General features: G+C 50.1%; 1 protein-coding gene across 24 annotated transcripts in view; it reads left to right on the top strand.

Annotated features, from left to right (window-relative positions):
- LOC140717693 (neurexin-2-like) overlaps positions 1 to 23,295 on the top strand; it is a 1,248,008-nt gene that overhangs the window by 64,055 nt on the left and 1,160,658 nt on the right. For all 24 annotated transcript variants that reach the window (XM_073031362.1, XM_073031351.1, XM_073031361.1 and 21 more), the window contains exon 2: positions 12,984 to 14,499. In XM_073031362.1, the coding sequence (XP_072887463.1) occupies positions 13,737 to 14,499 (763 nt within the window). In that variant the 5' untranslated portion in view covers positions 12,984 to 13,736. The remainder of the gene's footprint in view (positions 1 to 12,983; positions 14,500 to 23,295) is intronic.

Here is a 23,295-nt window from a genome sequence, read left to right as displayed (position 1 = left end):
CCTGAGATTCACTTCCAAGCAGGCATTCACAGTAGAACAAATAAATACCACAGAATCAATGGAAAGCTACTCACAAAGAAAGACTGACAAACAACCAAAGACAAACCATGCAAAGACAAAGAATTAATACAGAGAACATGAGTTGTGAAGAGTCCTTTTGATAGTGGGTCTGTAGGTTGTGGAATTAGTTAGAGTTGAGGTGAATGAAGTTATCCACTCTGGTTTAAGAGCCTGATGGTTGAGGGGTAATAACTGTTTCTGAACCTGGTGGTGTGGGTCCTGAGGCTCCTGTACCTTCTTCCTGATGGTTGAGGGGTAATAACTGTTCCTGAACCTGGTGGTGTGAGTCCTGAGGTTCCTGTACCTTCTTCCTGATGACAGCAGCGAGAAGAGAGGAAGGCGTGTCAAATGCAGGCAGTCAGGGCGAGCTCAGGTAAATTTATTATCGAAGTGCGTAAATGTCACCTGTTCATTTTCTTGCGGGCATTCACAGCAGGACAAAGAAAGACGATGGAACCAGTGTAAAATGGCAAACAACCAGTGTGCAAAAGACAAACTGTGCAAATACAAAAATGACAAGAATAAAGAAGACTGAGAATATGAGTTGTAGAGTCTTTCAAAGTGAGTCTGTGGGTCGTAAAATCAGCTCAAAGTTGAGGTGGGTGTAGATGACCACGCTGGTTCAGGAGCCTGATAATAACTTCTCCTGAATTTGAGGCTCCCGCTCAGGTTTCCAATGGCAGCAACATGGCCCAGATGGTGGGAGTCACTGATAATGGTCGGCGCTTTCTTGTGGCAGTGGTCCCTGTAGATGTGCTCACTGGTGTTGAGGGCTTTTCCTGTGATGGACCGGGCCGTATCCATCACTTCCTGGCGGCTTTTCCATTCCTGGGTGTTGGTGTTTCCCTACCACTTAGGACACTCTCTGCTGTGCATCTTGCAGAAGTTTGTCAAAGGCATGCTGAATTTGTGTAGACTTCTAAGGAAGTAGAGGCCCCGTTGTGCCCTGTGATGGCGCTTACATGCTGGTCTCAGGGCAGATTCTCTATGGAATTTCGAGTTTTTGGGCCACTTGACCTCTGATTCCCTGATAAGGACTGGCTCATGGACATCCTGTAGTCAATAATCAACTCCTTGGCCTTGAGTGAGAGGTTGCTGTTGTGGCACCACTCAGCCAGGTTTTCAATCTCCCTCCGATATGCTGATCCATCACCACCTTTGATTCTTCCAACAACGGTGGTGTCAGCAGCAAACTTAAATATGAAACCTAGGTACAAATATGTACAGGAGCCCCAGTAATCACACCACCAAGTCCAGGAGCAGTTACTACCCCTCAACCATCAGGCTCTTGAACAAAAGGGGATAACTTCATTCATCTTCACTTTACCCGTCATTGAAATGTTCCCACAACCCATGGACTCACTTTCAAGAACTTTTCATCTCACGTTCTTGATATTTATTGTTGCCTTCTACACTCTGGTTGATCTTTCATTGATCCTGTTATAGTTAGTATTCTATAGATTTACTGAGTGTGTGTATATGTCTCCATATACGACTCTGAGATTCATTTTCCTGTGGGCATACTCAACAAAATCTATAGAATAATAACTATAACAGGATCAATGAAAGAGCACCTAACCTGGGTGTTCAGCTAGAGTGCAGAAGACAACAAGCTGTGCAAATGCAAATATAAATAGAACATAGAAAAACATAGAAAACCTACAGCACAATACAGGCCCTTCGGCCCACAAAGTTGTGCCGAACATGTCCCTACCTTAGAAATTACTAGGCTTACCCATTGCCCTCTATTTTTCTAAGCTCCATGTACTTATCCAAAAGTCTCTTAAAAGACCTTATCGTATCCGCCTCCACCACCATTGCCGGCAGCCCATTCCACGCACTCACCACTCTCTGTGTAAAAAACTTACCCCTGACATCTCCTCTGTACCTACTTCCCAGCATCTTAAACCTGTGTCCTCTTGTGGCAACCGTTTCAGCCCTGGGAAAAAGCCTCTGACCATCCACACGACCTACAGGAAGGATGAAAGAGAAAATTTAGAAGGATGTTGCTGGGACTGAAGGACCTGAGTTCGAAACATAGAAAATAGGTGCAGGAGTAGGCCATTCAGCCCTTCGAGGCTACACCGCCATTCAGTATGATCATGGCTGATCATCCAACTCAGAACCCTGTACCTGCTTTCTCTCCATACCCCCTGATCCCTTTAGCCACAAGGGCCATATCTAATTCCCTCTTAAATATTGCCAATGAACTGGCCTCAACTGTTTCCTGTGGCAGAGAATTCCACAGATTCACCACTCTCTGTGTGAAGAAGTTTTTCCTCATCTCTGTCCTAAAAAGATGTCCCTTTATCCTTAAACTGTGACCCCTCATTCTGGACTTCCCCAACATTGGGAACAACCTTTCTGCATCTAGCCTGCCCAATCCCTTTAGAATTTTATAAGTTTCAATAAGATCCCCCCTCAATCTTCTAAATTCCAGTGAGTATAAGCCTAGTCAATCCAGTCTTTCTTCATATGAAAGTCCTGCCATCCCAGGAATCAATCTGGTGAACTTTCTTTGTACTCTCTCTATGGCAAGAATGTCTTTCCTCAGATTAGGGGACCAAAACTGCACACAATAATCCAGGTGTGGTCTCACCAAAACCTTGTATAACTGCAGGAGTACCTCCCTGCTCCAGTACTCGAATTCTCTTGCTATGAATGCCAACATACCATTTGCCTTTTTCACTGCCTGCTGTACCTGCATGCCCACTTTCAATGACTGGTGTACAATGACACCCAGGTCTCGTTGCACCTCCCCTTTTCCTATTCGGCCACCATTCAGATAATAACCTGTTTTCCTGTTCTTGCCAGTGATGCAGCCAGTTAGAATGCATCCTGCATCCTGTGATAAAGCCAGTTAGAATGCTCTCCATGGTACATCTGTAGAAACTTGAAAGTATTTTTGGGAACATACCAAACCCCAAACTCCTAATGAAATATAGCCACTGTCATGCCTTCTTTGTAGCTGCTTCGATAAGTTGGGTCCAGGTTAAATCCTCAGAGATTCTAACAGCCAGGAGCTTGAAACTGCTCACTCTCTCCGCTTCTGATCCGTCCATGAGGACTGGTGTGTGTTCCCTCGTCTCACCCTTTCTGAAGTCCACATCAGTTCTTTGGTCTTACTGACTTATTCCAGAGCTCCCTGCATCAGCAGGAGCTGATCATCCACTGTTGTATCTCAAAGTTCAAAGTAAGTTTCTTACCAAAGTATGTATGTGTCGCAATATACTACCCCAAGAACTGTGAGGTAATGTTGCAGCTTTACAGAGGGTGCAGAGGAGGTTCACCAGGATGCTGCCTGGTTTAGAGAGGGTGCAGAGGAGATTCACCAGGATGCTGTCTGGATTAGAGATGGTGCAGAGGAGATTCATCAGGATGCTGCCTGGATTAGAGAGGGTGCAGAGGAGATTCATCAGGATGCTGTCTGGATTAGAGAGGGTGCAGAGGAGATTCATCAGGATGCTGCCTGGATTAGAGAGGGTGCAGAGGAGATTCATCAGGATGCTGTCTGGATTAGAGAGAGTGCAGAGGAGATTCACCAGGATGCTGCCTGGATTAGAGAGGGTGCAGAGGAGATTCACTAAAATGCTATCTGGATTAAAGAGCATGTCTTATGAGGAAAGGTTGAGTGAGTTAGGGATTTTCTCTTTGGAGCAACAGAGGATGAGAGGTGACCTGATAGAGGTGTACAAGATGATAAGAGGCCTAGATTGTATGGACAGCCAGAAACTTTTTCCCAGGGTGGAAATGGCTAATACAAGGGGTGGAATTTTAAGGTGATGGGGGGGGGGTGGATATCAGAGGTAAGTTTTTACACAGAGAGTGGTGGGTGTGAAGAACACCCTGCTGGGGGGTGCTGTAGAGGCAGATACATTCGAGGCATTTAAGAGACTCTTAGATAGACACATGGATGATAGGAAATGGAGGGATTTGTGAGAGGGAAGTGTTAGATTGATCTTAGAGTAGGTTAAAGGATCAGCATGACATTGTGGGCTGAAGGGCCTCTACTGGGCTGTACTGGCAGAAACGTGAAATGCACATTTGTGTTAACAACCGACTCGCCTGGGGAGGTGCTGAGGGCAGCCTGCAAGTGTCACCACACGTTCCAGTGCCTGCATTGAATGCCCACAATGCTTGGCAGAACACAACAAGAACAGCCCTGTCCCGCTCTCCCACCCATTCACACAGTCAGACAATCCCCGAACTCCAGTACAGGCCTCTGCACTCGGGCTACAACCTCCGACATTCCGATTCGGGCCGTTTTACCTCGGGCAGTGGGTGTGGAGAAGAGGGAGTGAGTGGGAACCAGGAACAGGGGAGCGGTGGAAATCCCTCCTGCTGATTTCCGCCCCTCCTGTTGCCAGGGGACGGTGGAAATCCCTCCTGCTGATTTCCGCCCCTCCTGTTGCCAGGGGACGGTGGGTGGGGTGGGGTGGGGTGGGGGGAGGCAGCAAGGAGCCCTGAGCTATTGAGCAAAGCTTGAACTTTAGACCTCAGCTCAGCGAGTACATCTGGGTAATGTCTCTTTAATGCTGGCAACACATTTACTCTCTCTGCCTGTTAGTGAGCCAGTAACGTGGTGTTAATGTGTTACTGACACACTGAATCTGTCGATCTGGGCTTCATTACATTTCCTTCCCCTTCACCTGGCGCACATCGCAATCTCCGCGGCTTCAGTCATCACGGGATCGATGCCTCTGTCAATACTTCATTATAAAAAGATTACTGGTTCCAGCGAAGTCCTCTGCGCCGTATCAAGTGTAATTGAATATAGCCAGGGAAACAAAACTTAGCTCAGTTTTGTTTTAGACTTGTGTCGGTAGGGAGTTACACTCCTTAATTCCACTACGTTACAGCTCGGGCCGTGCCGGAGCCCGGCGGTCAAATCCAGCGCCATTTGTAAGGGGTTTGTGTGGTCTCCCCGTGATCTAGGTGGGTTTCCTCCCATACTTTGACGATGTACTGGTTAGTAGGCGAATTGGCCATTGTAAATTCTCCTGTGGTTACGCTAGGGTTAAATCTGGTTGCTGTGTGGTGCGACTCGAAGGGACAGAAAGGTTTGTTCTGTGGTGTATCTTTAAATAAAAGACATATCACTCCCTGCTGGCAGACCCTGACTGAGTGCCCGGTTAAGATGCTGAGCTGAACACTGGGACAAGCAGTGGTGTGTGTGTGTGTGTGTGTGTGTGTGTGTGTGTGTGTGTGTGTGTGTGTGTGTGTGTGTGTGTGTGTGTGTGTGTGTGTGTGTGTGTGTGTGTGCGCGCGAGAGAGAGAGAGTGGGCATCTGTGTGTGTGAGTATGTGCTACTTTGTGTGTGCGCTCAAGAGGGTGTGTCTACGTGCGTGGGTGTGGGTAGGTATTTGTATGTTTCTACATGTGTCGATCTGTGTGCGCGTGTCTGTGCATTAAGGTGTGCGCATTTGTGTGTGTGTGCGCGCGCGCGTAGGTATGTGTCTGTGTGAGGGTGTGTGTGCATGTGGAAGGGTGTGAGTGTGTCTGTGTGTGTGGGTGTGGGCCTGTGAGAGTATGTACGAGAGGGTGCCTCAGTGCGAGTGTGTTTGTGTCTGTGTGTTAAGGTGTCTGTGCATGAGAGAGTGTGTGTATCATGGTGTGTGGATGAGGGGTGTGTCTGTGTGTGCACCTCTGTGTGTGTGTGTGTGTGTGTGGGCACGTGGACCTCAGACAGTGTGTGTGAGAGGGTGCATCTGTGTGATTGGTGTGTGGGGGTGGGGGAGTGAGTGTGTGTTTCCGTGTGTGTAACTGCGTGTGTCGGTCAGTGTGTGCCTGTGAGTGTGTGTGTATATGTGTGTCTGTGCATGAGGGTGTGTGTGTAAGGTTGTGTGTCTTTATGTGTGTGCCTTCGTATGTTTATGAGTGTGTGTGTGCGCGCATGTGTGTATGTGTATCGCTGTGCATGAGGGTGTTTCGGTGTGTATGAACAAGTGTGTGTGTGACTCCAGTTCATCTTGACCAGGTCTGGGTCTATATGTGACTCCAGTCCGTCCTTACCCAGTCTGGGTCTATATGTGATTCCAGTCTGTCCTTACACAGTCTGGTCTATACGTGACTCCAGTCTGACCTTACCTATTCTGGGTCTACGTGACTCAGTACACATACACAGACACATAAACATACATTTAGACACATACTGTCATAATCAAATATATTAATGCAAATAATCAGCACACACTGACTCTCAGTGACACCAAGAAACTGAGACAAACACTCACTTTCTCAGTGTTGGCCACCCTGTCACAGGAAAGACGTTGTTGAGCTGGAGAGGGTGCAGAAGAGATTTATGAGGATGCTGACTGGACTTGAGGGTCTGAGTTATAGGGAGGGGTTGGCCTCACCGGATCTTTATTCCCTGGAGAATGAGGGGTGACCGCATTGAAGATTATAAAATCATGAGGGGTGTGGATAAGGTCACAGTCACAGTCTTTCCCCCATGGTCGGTGAGTCCAAAACCAGACCGCACAGACAGAAGAGAAGAGGGGAGAGATTTAAGAGACCTGAGAGGTAACTTCTTTACATAGGGAGGTGAGTAGCTGAAACGAGCTGTCTGAGGAAGGGGCCAGTGTGAGTACAATTACAACACTGAAGAGGCATTTGGATAGGGACGTGAAGGGGAGGGTTATGGGCTAAACGCAGGCAACTGGGACAAGCAGGGTGAAGTTGAGGGCAGTGTGGAGCAGTTGGGGAAAGGGCCTGTTTTGGTGCTGTAACCAGTCTGAGACCGTTGCAGGACCTGAAACATTGAGTACTCCTTTCAACGGATGCTGCCCGACCTGCTGAGTTCATCCAGCTTTTTTGTATGTCTTGATTTGACCACAGCATCTGCAATATACTTTAAGTTTACACTGAAAAGTAATGTGGATGCTTGAACTCTGCAATAATGCCAGAAACCTGTCCCGGGGACACCAGGCAGGGCCTTTATCTGTGAAATCATCCGTCAGTCCATTAGACATAAGAAGAAGCAGAACTGGGCCATTTGGCCAATCAGATCTTCTCCAGCCTTTTAGAAATGTTGCACTCGGTGTGGGGACTCACTGAGTCTAAACCTTGGAACTCCCTCCTCTACAGCACCTTGGAGAGCAGCATCCAATTGAACTATTTCAGTATGCGTGGGGAAGGTGCTGAAGAAGAGGGAGTTCCAGGGTTTAGACTCAGTGACGGTGAGAAGGTGGGGTTTACCGTCCCAGTGAACCATTTCAGTCCGTGTGGGGAAGGACCTCTCCAAGGTACTGTAGAGGAAGGAGTTCCAGGATTTGGACCCAGTAACGGTGAGAAGCTGGGGGTGAGCTGCCCTATTGAACCATTTCAGTCCGTGTGGGTAAGGTACTCTCCAAGGTGCTGTTGGGAAGGGAGTTTCAGGGGTAGGTGACATGCAGACTCAACAATAGCAGCATCAAGCACGAGCACAGATACTGACACCAAGCCTCACCCCTCATCCACACTGCGCAGGCACAGATTCTGTAACACAGACCACCCCCTGGGTGAGGTGTTTGTAACCTTGCCTCAGGAAAGCTTAGCTCCCAAATGCGCTCACCAGCTTCCTGTCTGCCCGATGTGCGGTGATAGGACAGAGTCAACCATAGATACTGTGTCCTCGCTGCCTAGATACACAAGCCAAGGCAGTACGATATGGAGAGCAAACTGCCTCTCCCTCTCTATGCAGCTGATGGAGAGAGCCCGATACAGTTTGGCACCAACGGCATCGCAGGAGTTGCCAGTCAGCGTTGAACTCACCACAGGACTGCCTTAGGGACTACAGCTCCAGATTTTTCTCTTGCAGTTTACTCCTGAATCCTTCCCCACGAGTGGGTGTAGCCGCAAGGCAGCGGAGGTTTGAGATCAGAGTTTTCCTTTTCCGAGATGAGCTGCCAACCACGGCTGGCGATCCCTCATCGGCCCGAAACGGATGGTTTTAAGGTGCCAGAATCCTGCCTTTGCCCCTTCTGTCAGTGGAAATGTTTCTTGCGGGCTTGTAGTGAATAGACAATAGACAGTAGGTGCAGGAGTAGGCCATTCGGCCCTCTTTGCCAGCATCGCCATTCACTGTGATCATGGCTGATCATACACAATCAGTACCCCGTTCCTGCCCTCTCCCCATATCCCTTGACCCCGCTATCTATAAGAGCTCTATCTAACTCTCTCTTGAATGCATCCAGAGACTTGGCCTCCACTGCCTTCTGGGGCAGAGCATTCCACATATCCACCACTCTCTGGGTGAAAAAGATTTTCTGCATCTCTGTTCTAAATGGCCTACCCCTTATTCTTAAACTGTAACCTCTAGTTCTGGACTCACCCATCAGCGGGAACATGCTTCCTGCCTCCAGTGTGTCCAATCCCTTAATAATCTTATATGCTTCAATCAAATCCCCTCTCATCCTTCTAAATTCCAGTGTATACAAGCCCAGTCGCTCCAATCTTTCAACAAATGACAGTCCCGCCATTCCAGGAATTAACCTCGTGAACCTACGCTGCACTCCTTCAATAGCCAGAATGTCCTTCCTCAAATTTGGAGACCAAAACTGCACACAATACTCCAGGTGGGGTCTCACCAGGGCCCTGTACAGCTGCAGAAGGACCTCTTTACTCCTATACTTAATTCCGCTTGTTATAAAGGCCAGCATGTCATTAGCTTTTTTCACTGCCTACTGTACCTGCATGCTTACTTTCATTGACTGATGTACAAGAACACCTAGATCTCGTTGTACTTCCCCTTTTCCTAACTTGACTCCATTTAGATAGTAATCTGCCTTCCTGTTCTTGCCACCAAAGTGGATAACCTCACATTTATCCACATTAAACTGCATCTGCCATACATTTGCCCACTCACCCAACCTGTCCAAGTCACCCTGCATTCTCATAACATCCTCCTGACATTTCACACTGCCACCCAGCTTTGTGTCATCAGCAAATTTGCTAATGTTACTTTTAATCCCTTCATCTAAATCATTAATGTATATTGTAAACAGCTGCGGTCCCAGCACCGAACCTTGCAGTACCCCACTGGTCACAGCCTGCCATTCTGAAAGGCACCCGTTAATCGCTATTTTTTGTTTCCTGTCAGCCAGCCAATTTTCAATCCATGTCAGTACTCTGCCCCCAATACCATGTGCCCTAATTTTGCCCACTAATCTCCTATGTGGGACTTTATGAAAAGCTTTCTGGAAGTCCAGGTACACTACATCCACTGGCTCTCCCTTGTCCATTTTCATAGTTACATCCTCAAAGAACTCCAGAAGATTAGTCAAGCATGATTTTCCCTTCATAAATCCATGCTGACTCGGACTGATCCTTCTACTGCTATCCAAATGTGTCGTAATTTCCTCTTTTATAATTGACTCCAGCATCTTTCCCACCACTGACGTCAGGCTAACTGGTCTATAATTCCCTGTTTTCTCTCTCCCTCCTTTCTTGAAAAGTGGGACAGCATTAGCCACCCTCCAATCAGCAGGAACTGTTCCTGAATCTATAGAACATTGGAAAATGATTACCAATGCGTCCACGATTTCTAGAGCCACCTCTTTAAGTACCCTGGGATGCAGACCATCAGGTCCCGGGGACTTGTCAGCCTTCAGACTCAACTGTCTATCCAACACCGTTTCTTGCCTAATATAAATTTCCTTCAGTTCATCCTTTACCCTAGTTCCTTTGGCCACTATTACATCTGGGAGGTTGTTTGTGTCTTCCCTAGTGAAGACAGATCCAAAGTACCTGTTCAACTAATCTGCCATTTTCTTGCTCCCCATAATAAATTCACCCGTTTCTGTCTTCAATGGCCCAACTTTGGTCTTAACTATTTTTTTTTTGCTATTCACATACCTAAAGAAGCTTTTACTATCCTCCTTTATGTTCTTGGCTAGTTTACCTTCGTACCTCATTTTTTCTTGGCGTATTGCCTTTTTTCTTATCTTCTGTTGCTCTTTAAAAGCTTCCCAGTCCTCCGGTTTCCCACTCATCTTTGATATGTTATACTTCTTCTCTTTTATCTTTATACTGCCGTTTACTTCCCTTGTCAGCCACGGCCGCCCCTTACTCCCCTTAGGATCTTTCTTCCTCTTTGGAATGAACCGATCCTGCACCTTCTGCATTATTCCCAGAAATACCTGCCATTTTTGTTCCACTGTCTTCCCTGCTAGGGTATTGTTCCATTGAACTTTGGCCAGCTCCTCCCTCATAGCTCCATAGTTCCCTTTGTTCAACTGTAATACTGACACATCAGATTTTCCCTTCTCCTTCTCAAATTTACACGTTAAGTTACACATGAAGGCCAGGAGCTGGACTTGGTTCTCAGAGGCTGTTTGAGACAGACGCCATTGTGAGCGCTTGTCCCTATCACCACCCCCGCCTATAACAACCTGAAGGAGCGTGTGAGGAGGCGCATCAGACCATCCCTGCTGGTTTGGTTCAGGCAGCAGAGAGGGGGAAATTCTAAAGGAGGTGTGAGGGGCAAGTTTTTATACACAGAGGGTGGTGGATGCCTGGAATGGAGGTGGAGGCAAGTACAAAAGAGGTGTTTGAGAGGTTTTTAGACAGACACATAGAACAGAGCAAGAGCAGACCTTCCTCTAACTCCTCCTCTTTTCCTGCAGTCCTCGGACTGAAACGGCAATGATACTCCTTTCCCTAGGCGCTGCCTGGCCTGCTGGAATCCTCCAGCATTTTGTCTGTGTTGCTCGGATTTCCAGCAACTGCATTTTTTCTCTTGTTCAAGCAGAGGCCCTTTGGCCCACAATGTTGTACCAAAGTGGTCATGACAGGAGTAACTCACATTTCATTCTCCATTACACCCGTGTACCGATGAATAACCAAGAACTATCCTGAATTTTTAAATAAACTAAATCACCTTTACCTGCACATGGTCCATCTCCCTCCATTTCCTGCACATGGTCCATCTCCCTCCATTCCCTGCACTTGGTCCATCTCCCTCCATTCCCAGCACATGGTCCAGCTCCCTCCATTCCCAGCACATGGTCCATCTCCCTCCATTCCCAGCACATGGTCCATCTCCCTCCATTCCCTGCACTTGGTCCATCTCCCTCCATTGCCTGCACATGGTCCATCTCCCTCCATTCCCAGCATATGGTCCATCTCCCTCCATTCCCTGCACATGGTCCATCTCCCATCATTCCCTGCACATGGTCCATCTCCCTCCATTCCCTGCACATGGTCCATCTCCCTCCATCTCCTGCACATGGTCCATCTCCCTCCATTCCCTGCACATGGTCCATCTCCCTCCATTCCCTGTACATGGTCCATCTCCCTCCATTCCCTGTACATGGTCCATCTCCCTCCATTCCCTGCACATGGTCCATCTCCCTCCATTCCCTGCACATGGTCCATCTCCCTCCATCCCCTGTACATGGTCCATCTCCCTCCATTCCCTGTACATCGTCCATCTCCCTCCATTCCCAGCATATTCATGTGTCTGTCTGACAGACTATTAAACGCCTTAATTGTATTGCCTTGCAGTTGGAATTGGTTTGTTATTGTCACATGTACAGAGATCCAGTGAAAAGCTTGTGTCGTCTGCTGTTCATACAGATCAGATCATTGCACAGTGCACTGAGGTGGAACAGTAACAGAATGCAGGATAGAGTGTCACAGTTACAGAGAAAGGGCAGTGCAGGCAGGCAATAGGGTGCAAGATCGTAACGAGGTAGATTGTGAGGTCAGGAGTCCGTCTTGCTGTACGACTGAATATTTAACAGCGGGTAGAAGCTGTCCTTGGGCCTGGTGGGACGAACTTTCAGGCGTTTGTATCTTCTGCCCGATGGGAGAATGTCTGGGGTGGGTGGGGGGTCTTTGATTACGCTGGCTGCTTTACGGGGTCAGTGAGAGGTGCAGACAGAGTCCGTGGAGGGGAGGCTGGTTTCCGTGATGTGCTGAGCTGCGTCCGCGACTCTCTGCGGTTTCTCGCGGTCCACGGGCAGAGCCGTTCCCGTACCGAGCCGGGATGCATCTGGATGGGATGCTCCGTGCGGTGGATCTGTAAACAGCGGCGTGGGCTGCTGGGGTCATGCCAACTCTCTCTCGCTTCCTGAGGAGGTAGAGGTGTTGGTGAGCTTGGCAGTGAGATCCTCCACCGCCCTACAGGCACACGAGTGACACAGAGGGGGACGAAGGAGCAGGTTTATTGGATATGCACATTTACATTGAAATGGATTTGCTGTGGGCCACAGAATAACACTCAGAGCCTATGTCTTGTGCAGGCAGGTGGGGTTCAGTTCAACTGGGAATTGTGTTGTGGTCTGACAGGCCTGCTACTCTCCTGTGGGTGTTTGTCATGTCTGATGATAGTAGGAGACCTGTTCCTGTGTGGGAGAGTCTGTAAAGTGGAAACGCCATCGCACTGGGACATTTCCACTCTCTCCGATGTTGGACGTCCGGGTCCAGTGGTACGAACAAGCATCACAAACTGGGGTCTTCCTTGGGCAGTGGATGACCATGACATTGTCTGTGCCTGGTCCAGCCCTTCCCTCTCCGCGGAGCGTTACGGAACCGTCTTCCCGGCCGCTGGATCTCACTGGGAATCTCACCCGCCCAGTCCGCCGGAGCGGACTTCACACGCCAGGACAGGCGTGTCCCCATCTCACTGGGGTGTGAGGCCCGTCAGCTACCCTCCCCCGGTTTATCCCACCTGTCGAAGCGGGTACGGGGGCTGAGGCCGCTGTCACATGCAAACAGATATTTGTATCCACAGGTGAGAACTGGGTGTCTGGTAGGGACCAAAGGTGAGGGAGCTGACCCGGAATGGACACCACACCACACACCACACATCATGTGCTGTATTGTTCTATGAAATGCCTTAAAATTTTTAAGTGGTTCTCTGTCTAAAAAAAGTTTTTAACCAGTTTCAATCCCCTCGCAGTGAGAGAAGATGTTTACTGGTTCTGTGTTGTCTCTGGCAGGTTGGTGCCGCTGCCCAGCTTGGCGAGGAGGAAGGCCACTGACCACCATGGTTTCAGCAGCCCAGAAGAGCGAGGCGTGACCTGTCGTGCTTCTCCCGCCTGCCTGACTCTCCCTATCCCTCCCTCTGCATCTCTCTCTGGGCTCTCAGCCCCCTCCCCGTCCACCAGCGCTGGAATTCTGAAGTTGGAAGCCATGGTGGCCCCATCAGTGAGCTGAGCCACGCCACACCCCCAGCCCCACGCACCAGCACCGTCCCGTTCCGGAGACCAACGAGAGGACCCCACCTACTTCCATTGGGATCAGATGCTGTTCGGCGGGAATCTTTTGGAAGCCCGGTCAAGGATGGCGAGACGTGACTGAGAGTCGTTGCGAGTCTGGGGGGAGGGGGGTGAGAGAGAGAAGAGGGGAGTGGCTCTTTTTCCCCAGTTGGATCTCCCTGGAGGGGAGGAGAGGCAAACAGCGTCGTCTCGGGGAGCTCAACGGTGAGAAAGAAGGAACAAGAACAGGACGGAAGGGAGCGGGAGGAGGGAAGCACGGATTGTCCTGCAGTGAGAAGGAATGAGTGGACGAAGAAAGAGAGGAACGGACGAATAAGGGAAGGACGGAACGAACTGCGGACGGGGGCAAGAGAGAGTCTGGTGTTGACGGCGGAGGAGAAACGTGTGTTTGGTGTTCAGAAGGAAGGAGGGAAGGAATTAACGAAGAAAGAGATCGAACGAAGGAAGGAAGGAGGGGCAGAGAGGCCAGCGTTGATGGTGGAGGAAGGGAGCCGGCACAGAGAGACCGCGGCGAAGATGTCGCCCTCCCTTGGGCCGAGACACTGTGCCCCGCTGCCACTGCTCTTGGTGCTGGCGTGCCTCGCGGGCCCGGGCTGGGCGCTGGAGTTCGGGGGCTCGGCCGGCCAGTGGGCACGCTACGGCCGGTGGGAAGAGGCGGGCTCGAACGGGCAGCTGAGTTTCAGCCTGCGCACCAACATCAGCCGGGCCCTGCTGCTGTACGTGGACGACGGAGGCTACTGCGACTTCCTGGAGCTGATGGTGGCCGGCGGGCACCTGCGGCTCCGCTTCACCATCTTCTGCGCGGAGCCGGCCGAGCTGGTCAGCCAGGCCCGGGTGGACGACGACCGCTGGCACATGGTGGTGCTGACGCGCAACAACCGGGAGACCCGGCTGATGGTGGATGGCCACTCTCAGGCCGCCGCCGTCCGCTCCAAGCGCCAGGACATGACGGTGGCCAGCGACCTCTTCGTGGGGGGCATCCCGCCCGACGTCCGGCTGTCCGCCCTCACCTCCAGCACCGCCAAGTACGAGCCCCCGTACCACGGGCTGCTGGCCAACCTCAAGCTGGGCGAGGCGCCCCCTCTGCTGATCAGCAGCCAGGGCATCCGCGGCGAGGACGAGCTCGTCTGCGCCCGGCACAACCCCTGCCTCAACGGTGGCTCCTGCTCGGCGCGGGGCGGGCAGGCCGTCTGCGACTGTACCGGAACAGGCTACCGGGGGAAGGTGTGCGGAGAAGGTAGGGAGGAGCACCGGTTTGGGGGGGGGGTTGGGGGTTTGGGAGGAGTGGGGTCTGGTTGAGGGAGGGCCAGTTGTCAGACTGTATCTGGGATGGTTGGGAGGCTCCCAGGCTGTACCAGGCGGGTTGTCCCGCAGATGGTATCCTGTGAGATCATGAGGGGGTCAAAGTGGACGCGATGGGCACCCAGTGGGCTGCGAGGAGCTCAGGCGGCACCCACTGGGCGTTGGGGGTGTCATGCCGGGACGAGAGGTCATCAGACCACTCCTCGTTGGGTGCGATCTGGTGTCGGACTGTGCTGTCTGGGGTGTGAATCGGTGGCTCCGGTGAGGCCGAGATCCCAGGAGAAGCTGAGATGCTCCCGCTGGGACTCAGTTAAGTGCTGAGGGTCCGGTCAACAGAGGACGAGAATGTTCGCGCTGCGGGAGGGGAACTGGAATTCACAGCCCCCGCCCCGAGGGTGTTGGAGACTAGTGTCTCACTGACCCCCCTGAGGGTGTTGTAGACTAGTGTCTCACTGACCCCTCTCGAGGGTGTTGGAGACTAGCTGTTCACTGTCTCCCCCAAGCGTAGAGGAGAACGATCGTTCAGAGGTTCAGTTTAATGAGGAGGTGGGTAAATATTTGAATTTATTGGGGGGGGGGGGTGTAGGGAAATGGGGCGGTGTAGACCAGCCTTGGTGAGATCGGTGTTGGGCAGCCTGGCCTCCTCCTGCTCATGTTCTCTTGTGTCCGTCTGTTACGTTAAACTCCTGCCAACGGCAGACAAACAAGAGATCCTGCAGGTGCTGGAAATTCAGAGCAACACACACAAATACTGGCGGAACTCAGCAGGTCAGGCAGCATCTATACACAGATGATATTTTGGGCAGAGACACTTCATTGGGATATTTCATCCAAAACGCTTCACCTCAATATTGTGGTATTGAGTGTAGTTCTGGCTTCTTCATTATAGGAAGGATGTGGAAGCTTTTGAGAGGGTGCAGAGGAGATTTATCAGGATGCCGCCTGGATTAGAGAGCATGTCTTATGAGGGAAGGTTGAGTGAGCTCGGGCTTTTCTCTTTAGAGTGAAGGAGGATGAGAGGACACTTGATAGAGGTGTACAGGATAATAAAAGGCATCGATCGAGTGAACAGCTGGAGCTACTTTTTCCATGACAGAAATGGCTAATACGAGGGTCTTGATTTTAAGGGGATTGGAAGAAAGTAGAGGGGGGATGTTAGAGGTAGGTTTTTTTTACACATAGAGCGGTGGGTGTGTGGAACACCCTGCCAGGTGTGGAGATAGATGCCGATACATTAGGGTCATTAAAAGACTTGTAGCTAGGCACTTGGATGTTAGAAAAATGGAGGGTTATGTGGGAGGAAAGAGTTAAATTCATCTCGGAGTAGGTTAAAGGGTCAGCACAACATTGTGGGCCGAAGGGCCTTGTAGTGTGGTGTTCTGTTCTACATATATTTAAATCTTGTTCACAGCAGTTTCAGAATTAGAATCAGGTTTATTATCATTGACATATGACATGAATCTTGTCATTTTGTGACAGCCACACATTGCAAACGATTAACATTACTGTAAGTTACCAAAGATAAATAACTTGTGCAAAAAGAGAGGAAAAGAGAGGGTAGGTTTTTTATTCAGAGAGTGGTGAGTACATGGAATGGGCTGCCAGTGATGGTGGTGGAGGTGGATACGATAGGGTTTTTTAAGAGACACCTGGACAGGTACATGGAGCTTAGAAAAATAGAGGGCTATGTGTAACCCTAGGTAGTTCTAAGGTAGGGATACATTCGGCACAATGTATTTTCTATGTTTCTAAAATAGTGAAATCGTGTTCATGGGTTCACTGTCCATTCAGAAATCAGATGGCAGAGGGGAAGATCTGTTCTGAAAACACTGAGTGTTGTTACAGATAGTGAGGGTCGTCAGTGATGGATGGATGGAATTTTGTAGATAATGACGGGGAGAGAACCCAAGCCCTAACCCAGAACTGCAGGCATTGAAGGTGAGAGGGGAAAGTTCATAGGAGATGCGTAGGGGGAGAGTGGTGGGTGTGTGGACTGTTCTGCCAGGGGTGGGGGTGGAGACAGATACGATAGAAGCATTTAAGAGACTGTTAGACAGACACATTCATGTGCAGGGAATGGAGGGAATTGGACCATGTGCAGGGAATAATGGGATATGGACCATGTTCAGGGAATGATGGGAGATGGACCATGTGCAGGGAATGGAGGGGGATGGACCATGTGCAGAGAATGATGGGAGATGGACCATGTGCAGGGAATGGAGGGGGATGGACCATGTGCAGAGAATGATGGGAGATGGACCATGTGCCGGGAATGGAGGGAGATGGATCATGTGCAGGAAATGGAGGGAGATGGATCATGTGCAGGGAATGATGGGAGATGGACCATGTGCTGGGAATGGAGGGAGATGGACCATGTGCAGGGAGAAGGGATTTAGTTTAATTCGGCATCATGGTCAGCACAGACATTTTGGAACGAATGGCCTGCTCTCATGCTATACTGTCCTATTTTCTATGTTCAGAGTATTTTGTGCCAGGGAATTCCCAGTCATCAGGGTGAGCTATTAGTAGACGTTGGACAAACTGAGGTCGTTTTCTCTGGAACAGCAGAAGCCGAGGAGAGACCTGATAAAATGTAATAAGATTATTAGAGGCACAAATAGGATAGACAGTCAGTCTTTTTCCCAGCATGTTAAATGTCAAATACTATATGACATTTCTCTCCTGATTAAAAACAAACTGCTTCTCTCTATCTGTGCCTCTCATAATCTTATAAACCTCTATCAGATCTCCCCTCAGCCTCCACCACTCCAGAGAAAACAACACAAGTTTGTCCGGCCTCTCGTGATAACACATGTCCTGTAACACAGTCAGCATCCTGTTGAACCTCCTCTGCCCCTCTCCAAATCCCCGGCACCCTTCCTGTAATGGGGCGACCAGCCACTCACCCGTAACATTCTGACCAACATTGACACAAATGCAAACGTGACCTTCTGACTTTTTTTCTCAATGGCCTGACCCATCTAGCCCAGTGTGGGGTACACCTTCTCAACAACACTGTCTACTTGTGCTGCCACTTTCAGGGAGCTGTGGGCTTGGATTCCTCTGTTCACCAGTGCACACAGCCCCATTACTGTCTGCACGCTGTCTCATTACATTTCACCTGCCAAGAGCAACACCTGACACTTGATCAGAGTGGATGAGGAGAGGATGTATCCTGTAGTGGGGGAGTCTAGGACCGGAGGACACAGATAGAGTGGATGAGGAGAGGATGTTTCCTATAGTGGGGGAGTCTAGGACGAGAGGACACAGATAGGGTGGATGTGGAGAGGATGTTTCCTATAGTAGGGGAGTCTAGGACCAGAGGACACAGATAAAGTGGATGTGGAGAGGATGATTCCTATAGTGGGGGAGTCTAGGACCAGAGGACACAGATAGAGTGGACGTGGAGAGGATGGTTCCTATAGTGGGGGAGTCTAGAACCAGAGGACACAGATAGAGTGGATGTGGAGAGGATGTTTCCGATAGTGGGGGAGTCTAGGACCAGAGGACACAAATAGAGTGGATGTGGAGAAGATGTTTCCTGTAGTGGGGGAATCTAGGACCAGAGGACACAGATAGAGAGGATGTGGAGAGGATGTTCCCTATAGCGGGGAATCTAGGACCAGAGGACACAGATAGAGTGGATGTGGAGAGGATGTTTCCTAAAGTGTGGGAGTCTAGGACCAGAGGACACAGATAGACTGCATGTGGAAAGGATGTTTCCTATAGCAGGGGAGTCTAGGAACAGAGGACACAGATAGAGTGTGTGTGGAGAGAATGTTTCCTGTAGTGGGGGAGTCTAAGACCAGAGGACACAGATAGAGTGTGTGTGGAGAGGATGTTTCCTGTAGCGGGGGAGTCTAGGACCAGAGGACACAGATAGAGCGGATGTGGAGAGGATGTATCCTGTAGCGGGGGAGTCTAGGACCAGAGGACACAGACAGAGTGGATGTGGAGAGGATGTTTCCTATAGTGGGGGAATCTAGGACCAGAGGACACAGATAGAGTGGATGTGGAGAGGATGTTTCCTGTAGTGGGGGAGTCTAAGACCAGAGGACACAGATAGAGTGGATGTGGAGAGGATGTTTCCTATAGTCAGGGAGTCTAGGACCAGAGGACGCAGTGTGGATGCGGAGAGGATGTTTCCTACAGTGGGGGTGTCTAGGACCAGTGGACACAGATAGAGTGGATATGGACAAGATGTTTCCTATCATTGAAGAGTCTAGGACCAGAGGACACAGATAGAGTGGATGTGAAGAGGATGTTACCTGTAGTGGAGGATCTAGAACCAGAGGACACAGATAGAGTGGATGTGGAGAGGATGTTTCCTATAGTGGGGGAGTCTAGGACCAGAGGACACAGATAGAGTGGCTACGTAGAGGATGTTTCATATAGTGGGGGAGTCTAGGACCAGAGGACACAGATAGAGTGGATGTGGAGAGGATGTTTCTGATAGTGGGGGAGTCTAGGACCAGAGCACACAGACAGAGTGAATGTGGAGAGGATGTTTCCTATAGTGGGGGAGTCCAGGACCAGAGCACACAGACAGAGTGAATGTGGAGATGATGTTTCCTATAGTGAGGGAGTCTAGGACCAGAGCACACAGATAGAGTGGATGTGGAGAGGATGTTTCCTGTAGTGGGGGAGTCTAGGACCAGAGCACACAGACAGAGTGGATGTGGAGAGGATGTTTCCTGTAGTGGGGGAGTCTAGGACCAGAGCACACAGATAGAGTGGATGTGAAGAGGATGTTTCCAGTAGTGGAGGAGTCTGGGACCAGTGGACACAGATAGAGTGGATTTGGACAGGATGTTTCCTATCATGGAAGAGTCTAGGACCAGAGGACACAGATGGTTTGGATGTGGAGAGGATGTTTCTGATAGTGGGGGAGTCTAGGACCAGAGGACACAGATAGAGTGGATGTGGAGAGGATATTTCCTATACTGGGGGAGTTTAGGACCAGAGGACACAGATAGAGTGGATGTGAAGAGGATGTTACCTGTAGTGGAGGATCTAGGACCAGAGGACACAGATAGAGTGGATGTGGAGAGGATGTTTCCTAGAGTGGGGGAGTCTAGGACCAGAGGACACAGATAGAGTGGCTACGTAGACGATGTTTCATATAGTGGGGGAGTCTAGGACCAGAGGACACAGATAGAGTGGATGTGGAGATGATGTTTCTGATAGTGGGGGAGTCTAGGACCAGAGGACACAGATAAGGTGGATGTGGAGAGGATGTTTCCTATAGTGGGGGAGTCTAGGACCAGAGGACACAGGTAGAGTGGATGCAGAGAGGATGTTTCCTCTGGTGGGGGAGTCTAGGACCAGAGGACGCAGATAGAGTGGATGTGGAGAGGATGTTTCCGAAAGTGGGGGAGTCTAGGACCAGAGGACACAGATAGACTGGATGTGGAGAGGATGTTTCTTATAGCAGGGGAGTCTAGGAACAGAGGACACAGATAGGGTGGATGTGGAGAGGATGTTTACTGTAGCAGGGGAGTCTAGGACCAGAGGACACAGATAGAGTGGATATGGAGAGGATGTTTCCTATCATGGGGGAGTCTAGGACCAGTGGACACAGATAGGGTGGATGTGGAGAGGATGTTTCTGATAGTGGGGGAGTCTAGGACCAGAGGACACAGATAGAGTGGATGTGGAGAGGATGTTTCCTGTAGTGGGGGATCTAGGACCAGAGGACACAGATAGAGTGGATGTGGAGAGGATGTTTCCTATCGTGGGGGGAGTTTAGGACCAGAGGACACAGATAGAGTGGATGTGGAGAGGATGTTTCCTGTAGTGGGGGATCTAGGACCAGAGGACACAGATAGAGTGGATGTGGAGAGGATGTTTACTGTAGCGGGGGAGTCTAGGACCAGAGGACACAGATAGAGTGGATGTGGAGAGGATGTTTCCTGTAGTGGGGGAGTCCAGAACCAGAGGACACAGATAGAGTGGATGTGGAGAGGATGTTTACTGTAGCGGGGGAGTCTAGGACCAGAGGACACTGATAGAGTGGGTGTGGAGAGTATGTTTCCTATAGTCAGGGAGTCTGTGACCAGAGGACACAGATAATGTGGATGTGGAGAGGATGTTTCCTATAGTGGGGGAGTCTAGGACCAGAGGACACAGATGGTGTGGATGTGGAGAGGATGTTTCCGATAGTGGGGGAGTCTAGGACCAGAGGACACAGATAGAGTGGGTGTGGAGAGGATGTTTCCTATAGTGGGGGAGTCAAGGACCAGAGGACACAGATAGAGTGGGTGTGGAGAGGATGTTTCCTATAGTCAGGGAGTCTGTGACCAGAGGACACAGGTAATGTGGATGAGGAGAGGATGTTTCCTACTGTGGGGGAGTTTAGGACCAGAGGACACAGATAGAGTGGATGTGGAGAGGATGTGTCATATAGTGGGCGAGTCTAGGACCAGAGGACACAGATAGAGTGGATGTGGAGAGGTTGTTTCTGATAGTGGTGGAGTCTAGGACCAGAGGACACAGATAAGGTGGATGTGGAGAGGATGTTTCCTATAGTGGGGGAGTCTCGGACCAGAGGACACAGGTAGAGTAGATGCAGAGAGGATGTTTCCTATAGTGGGCGAGGCTACGACCAGAGGACACAGATAGAGTGGATGTGGAGAGGATGTTTCCAATAGTCAGGGATTCCATGACCAGAGGACACGGATAGAGTGGATGTGGAGAGGATATTTCTGATAGTGGGGCAGTCTAGTACCAGAGGACACAGATAGAGTGGATGTGGAGAAGAGAACATGTTTCCTATAGTTGGGGAGTCTAGGACCAGAGGACACAGATAGAGTGGATGTGGAGAGGATGTTTCCTATAGTCAGGGAGTCCAGCACCAGAGGACACAGTGTGGATGTGGAGAGGATGTATCCTGTAGTGGGGGAGTCTAGGACCAGAGGACACAGACAGAGTGGATGTGGAGAGGATGTTTCCTATAGTGGGGGAATCTAGGACCAGAGGACACAGATAGAGTGGATGTGGAGAGGATGTTTCCTGTAGTGGGGGAGTCTAAGACCAGAGGACACAGATAGAGTGGATGTGGAGAGGATGTTTCCTATAGTCAGGGAGTCTAGGACCAGAGGACGCAGTGTGGATGCGGAGAGGATGTTTCCTACAGTGGGGGTGTCTAGGACCAGTGGACACAGATAGAGTGGATATGGACAAGATGTTTCCTATCATTGAAGAGTCTAGGACCAGAGGACACAGATAGAGTGGATGTGAAGAGGATGTTACCTGTAGTGGAGGATCTAGAACCAGAGGACACAGATAGAGTGGATGTGGAGAGGATGTTTCCTATAGTGGGGGAGTCTAGGACCAGAGGACACAGATAGAGTGGCTACGTAGAGGATGTTTCATATAGTGGGGGAGTCTAGGACCAGAGGACACATATAGAGTGGATGTGGAGAGGATGTTTCTGATAGTGGGGGAGTCTAGGACCAGAGCACACAGACAGAGTGAATGTGGAGAGGATGTTTCCTATAGTGGGGGAGTCCAGGACCAGAGCACACAGACAGAGTGAATGTGGAGATGATGTTTCCTATAGTGAGGGAGTCTAGGACCAGAGCACACAGATAGAGTGGATGTGGAGAGGATGTTTCCTGTAGTGGGGGAGTCTAGGACCAGAGCACACAGACAGAGTGGATGTGGAGAGGATGTTTCCTGTAGTGGGGGAGTCTAGGACCAGAGCACACAGATAGAGTGGATGTGAAGAGGATGTTTCCAGTAGTGGAGGAGTCTGGGACCAGTGGACACAGATAGAGTGGATATGGACAGGATGTTTCCTATCATGAAAGAGTCTAGGACCAGAGGACACAGATGGTTTGGATGTGGAGAGGATGTTTCTGATAGTGGGGGAGTCTAGGACCAGAGGACACAGATAGAGTGGATGTGGAGAGGATATTTCCTATACTGGGGGAGTTTAGGACCAGAGGACACAGATAGAGTGGATGTGAAGAGGATGTTACCTGTAGTGGAGGATCTAGGACCAGAGGACACAGATAGAGTGGATGTGGAGAGGATGTTTCCTAGAGTGGTGGAGTCTAGGACCAGAGGACACAGATAGAGTGGCTACGTAGACGATGTTTCATATAGTGGGGGAGTCTAGGACCAGAGGACACAGATAGAGTGGATGTGGAGATGATGTTTCTGATAGTGGGGGAGTCTAGGACCAGAGGACACAGATAAGGTGGATGTGGAGAGGATGTTTCCTATAGTGGGGGAGTCTAGGACCAGAGGACACAGGTAGAGTGGATGCAGAGAGGATGTTTCCTATGGTGGGGGAGTCTAGGACCAGAGGACACAGATAGAGTGGATGTGGAGAGGATGTTTACTGTAGCAGGGGAGTCTAGGACCAGAGGACACAGATAGAGTGGATATGGAGAGGATGTTTCCTTTCATGGGGGAGTCTAGGACCAGAGGACACAGATAGACTGGATGTGGAGAGGATGTTTCTTATAGCAGGGGAGTCTAGGAACAGAGGACACAGATAGGGTGGATGTGGAGAGGATGTTTACTGTAGCAGGGGAGTCTAGGACCAGAGGACACAGATAGAGTGGATATGGAGAGGATGTTTCCTATCATGGGGGAGTCTAGGACCAGTGGACACAGATAGGGTGGATGTGGAGAGGATGTTTCTGATAGTGGGGGAGTCTAGGACCAGAGGACACAGATAGAGTGGATGTGGAGAGGATGTTTCCTGTAGTGGGGGATCTAG

The sequence above is a fragment of the Hemitrygon akajei genome, chromosome 28 (assembly GCF_048418815.1).
Source record: "Hemitrygon akajei chromosome 28, sHemAka1.3, whole genome shotgun sequence".
NCBI lineage: Eukaryota > Metazoa > Chordata > Chondrichthyes > Myliobatiformes > Dasyatidae > Hemitrygon > Hemitrygon akajei.
This window is presented reverse-complemented; position numbering and strand designations above follow the sequence as displayed.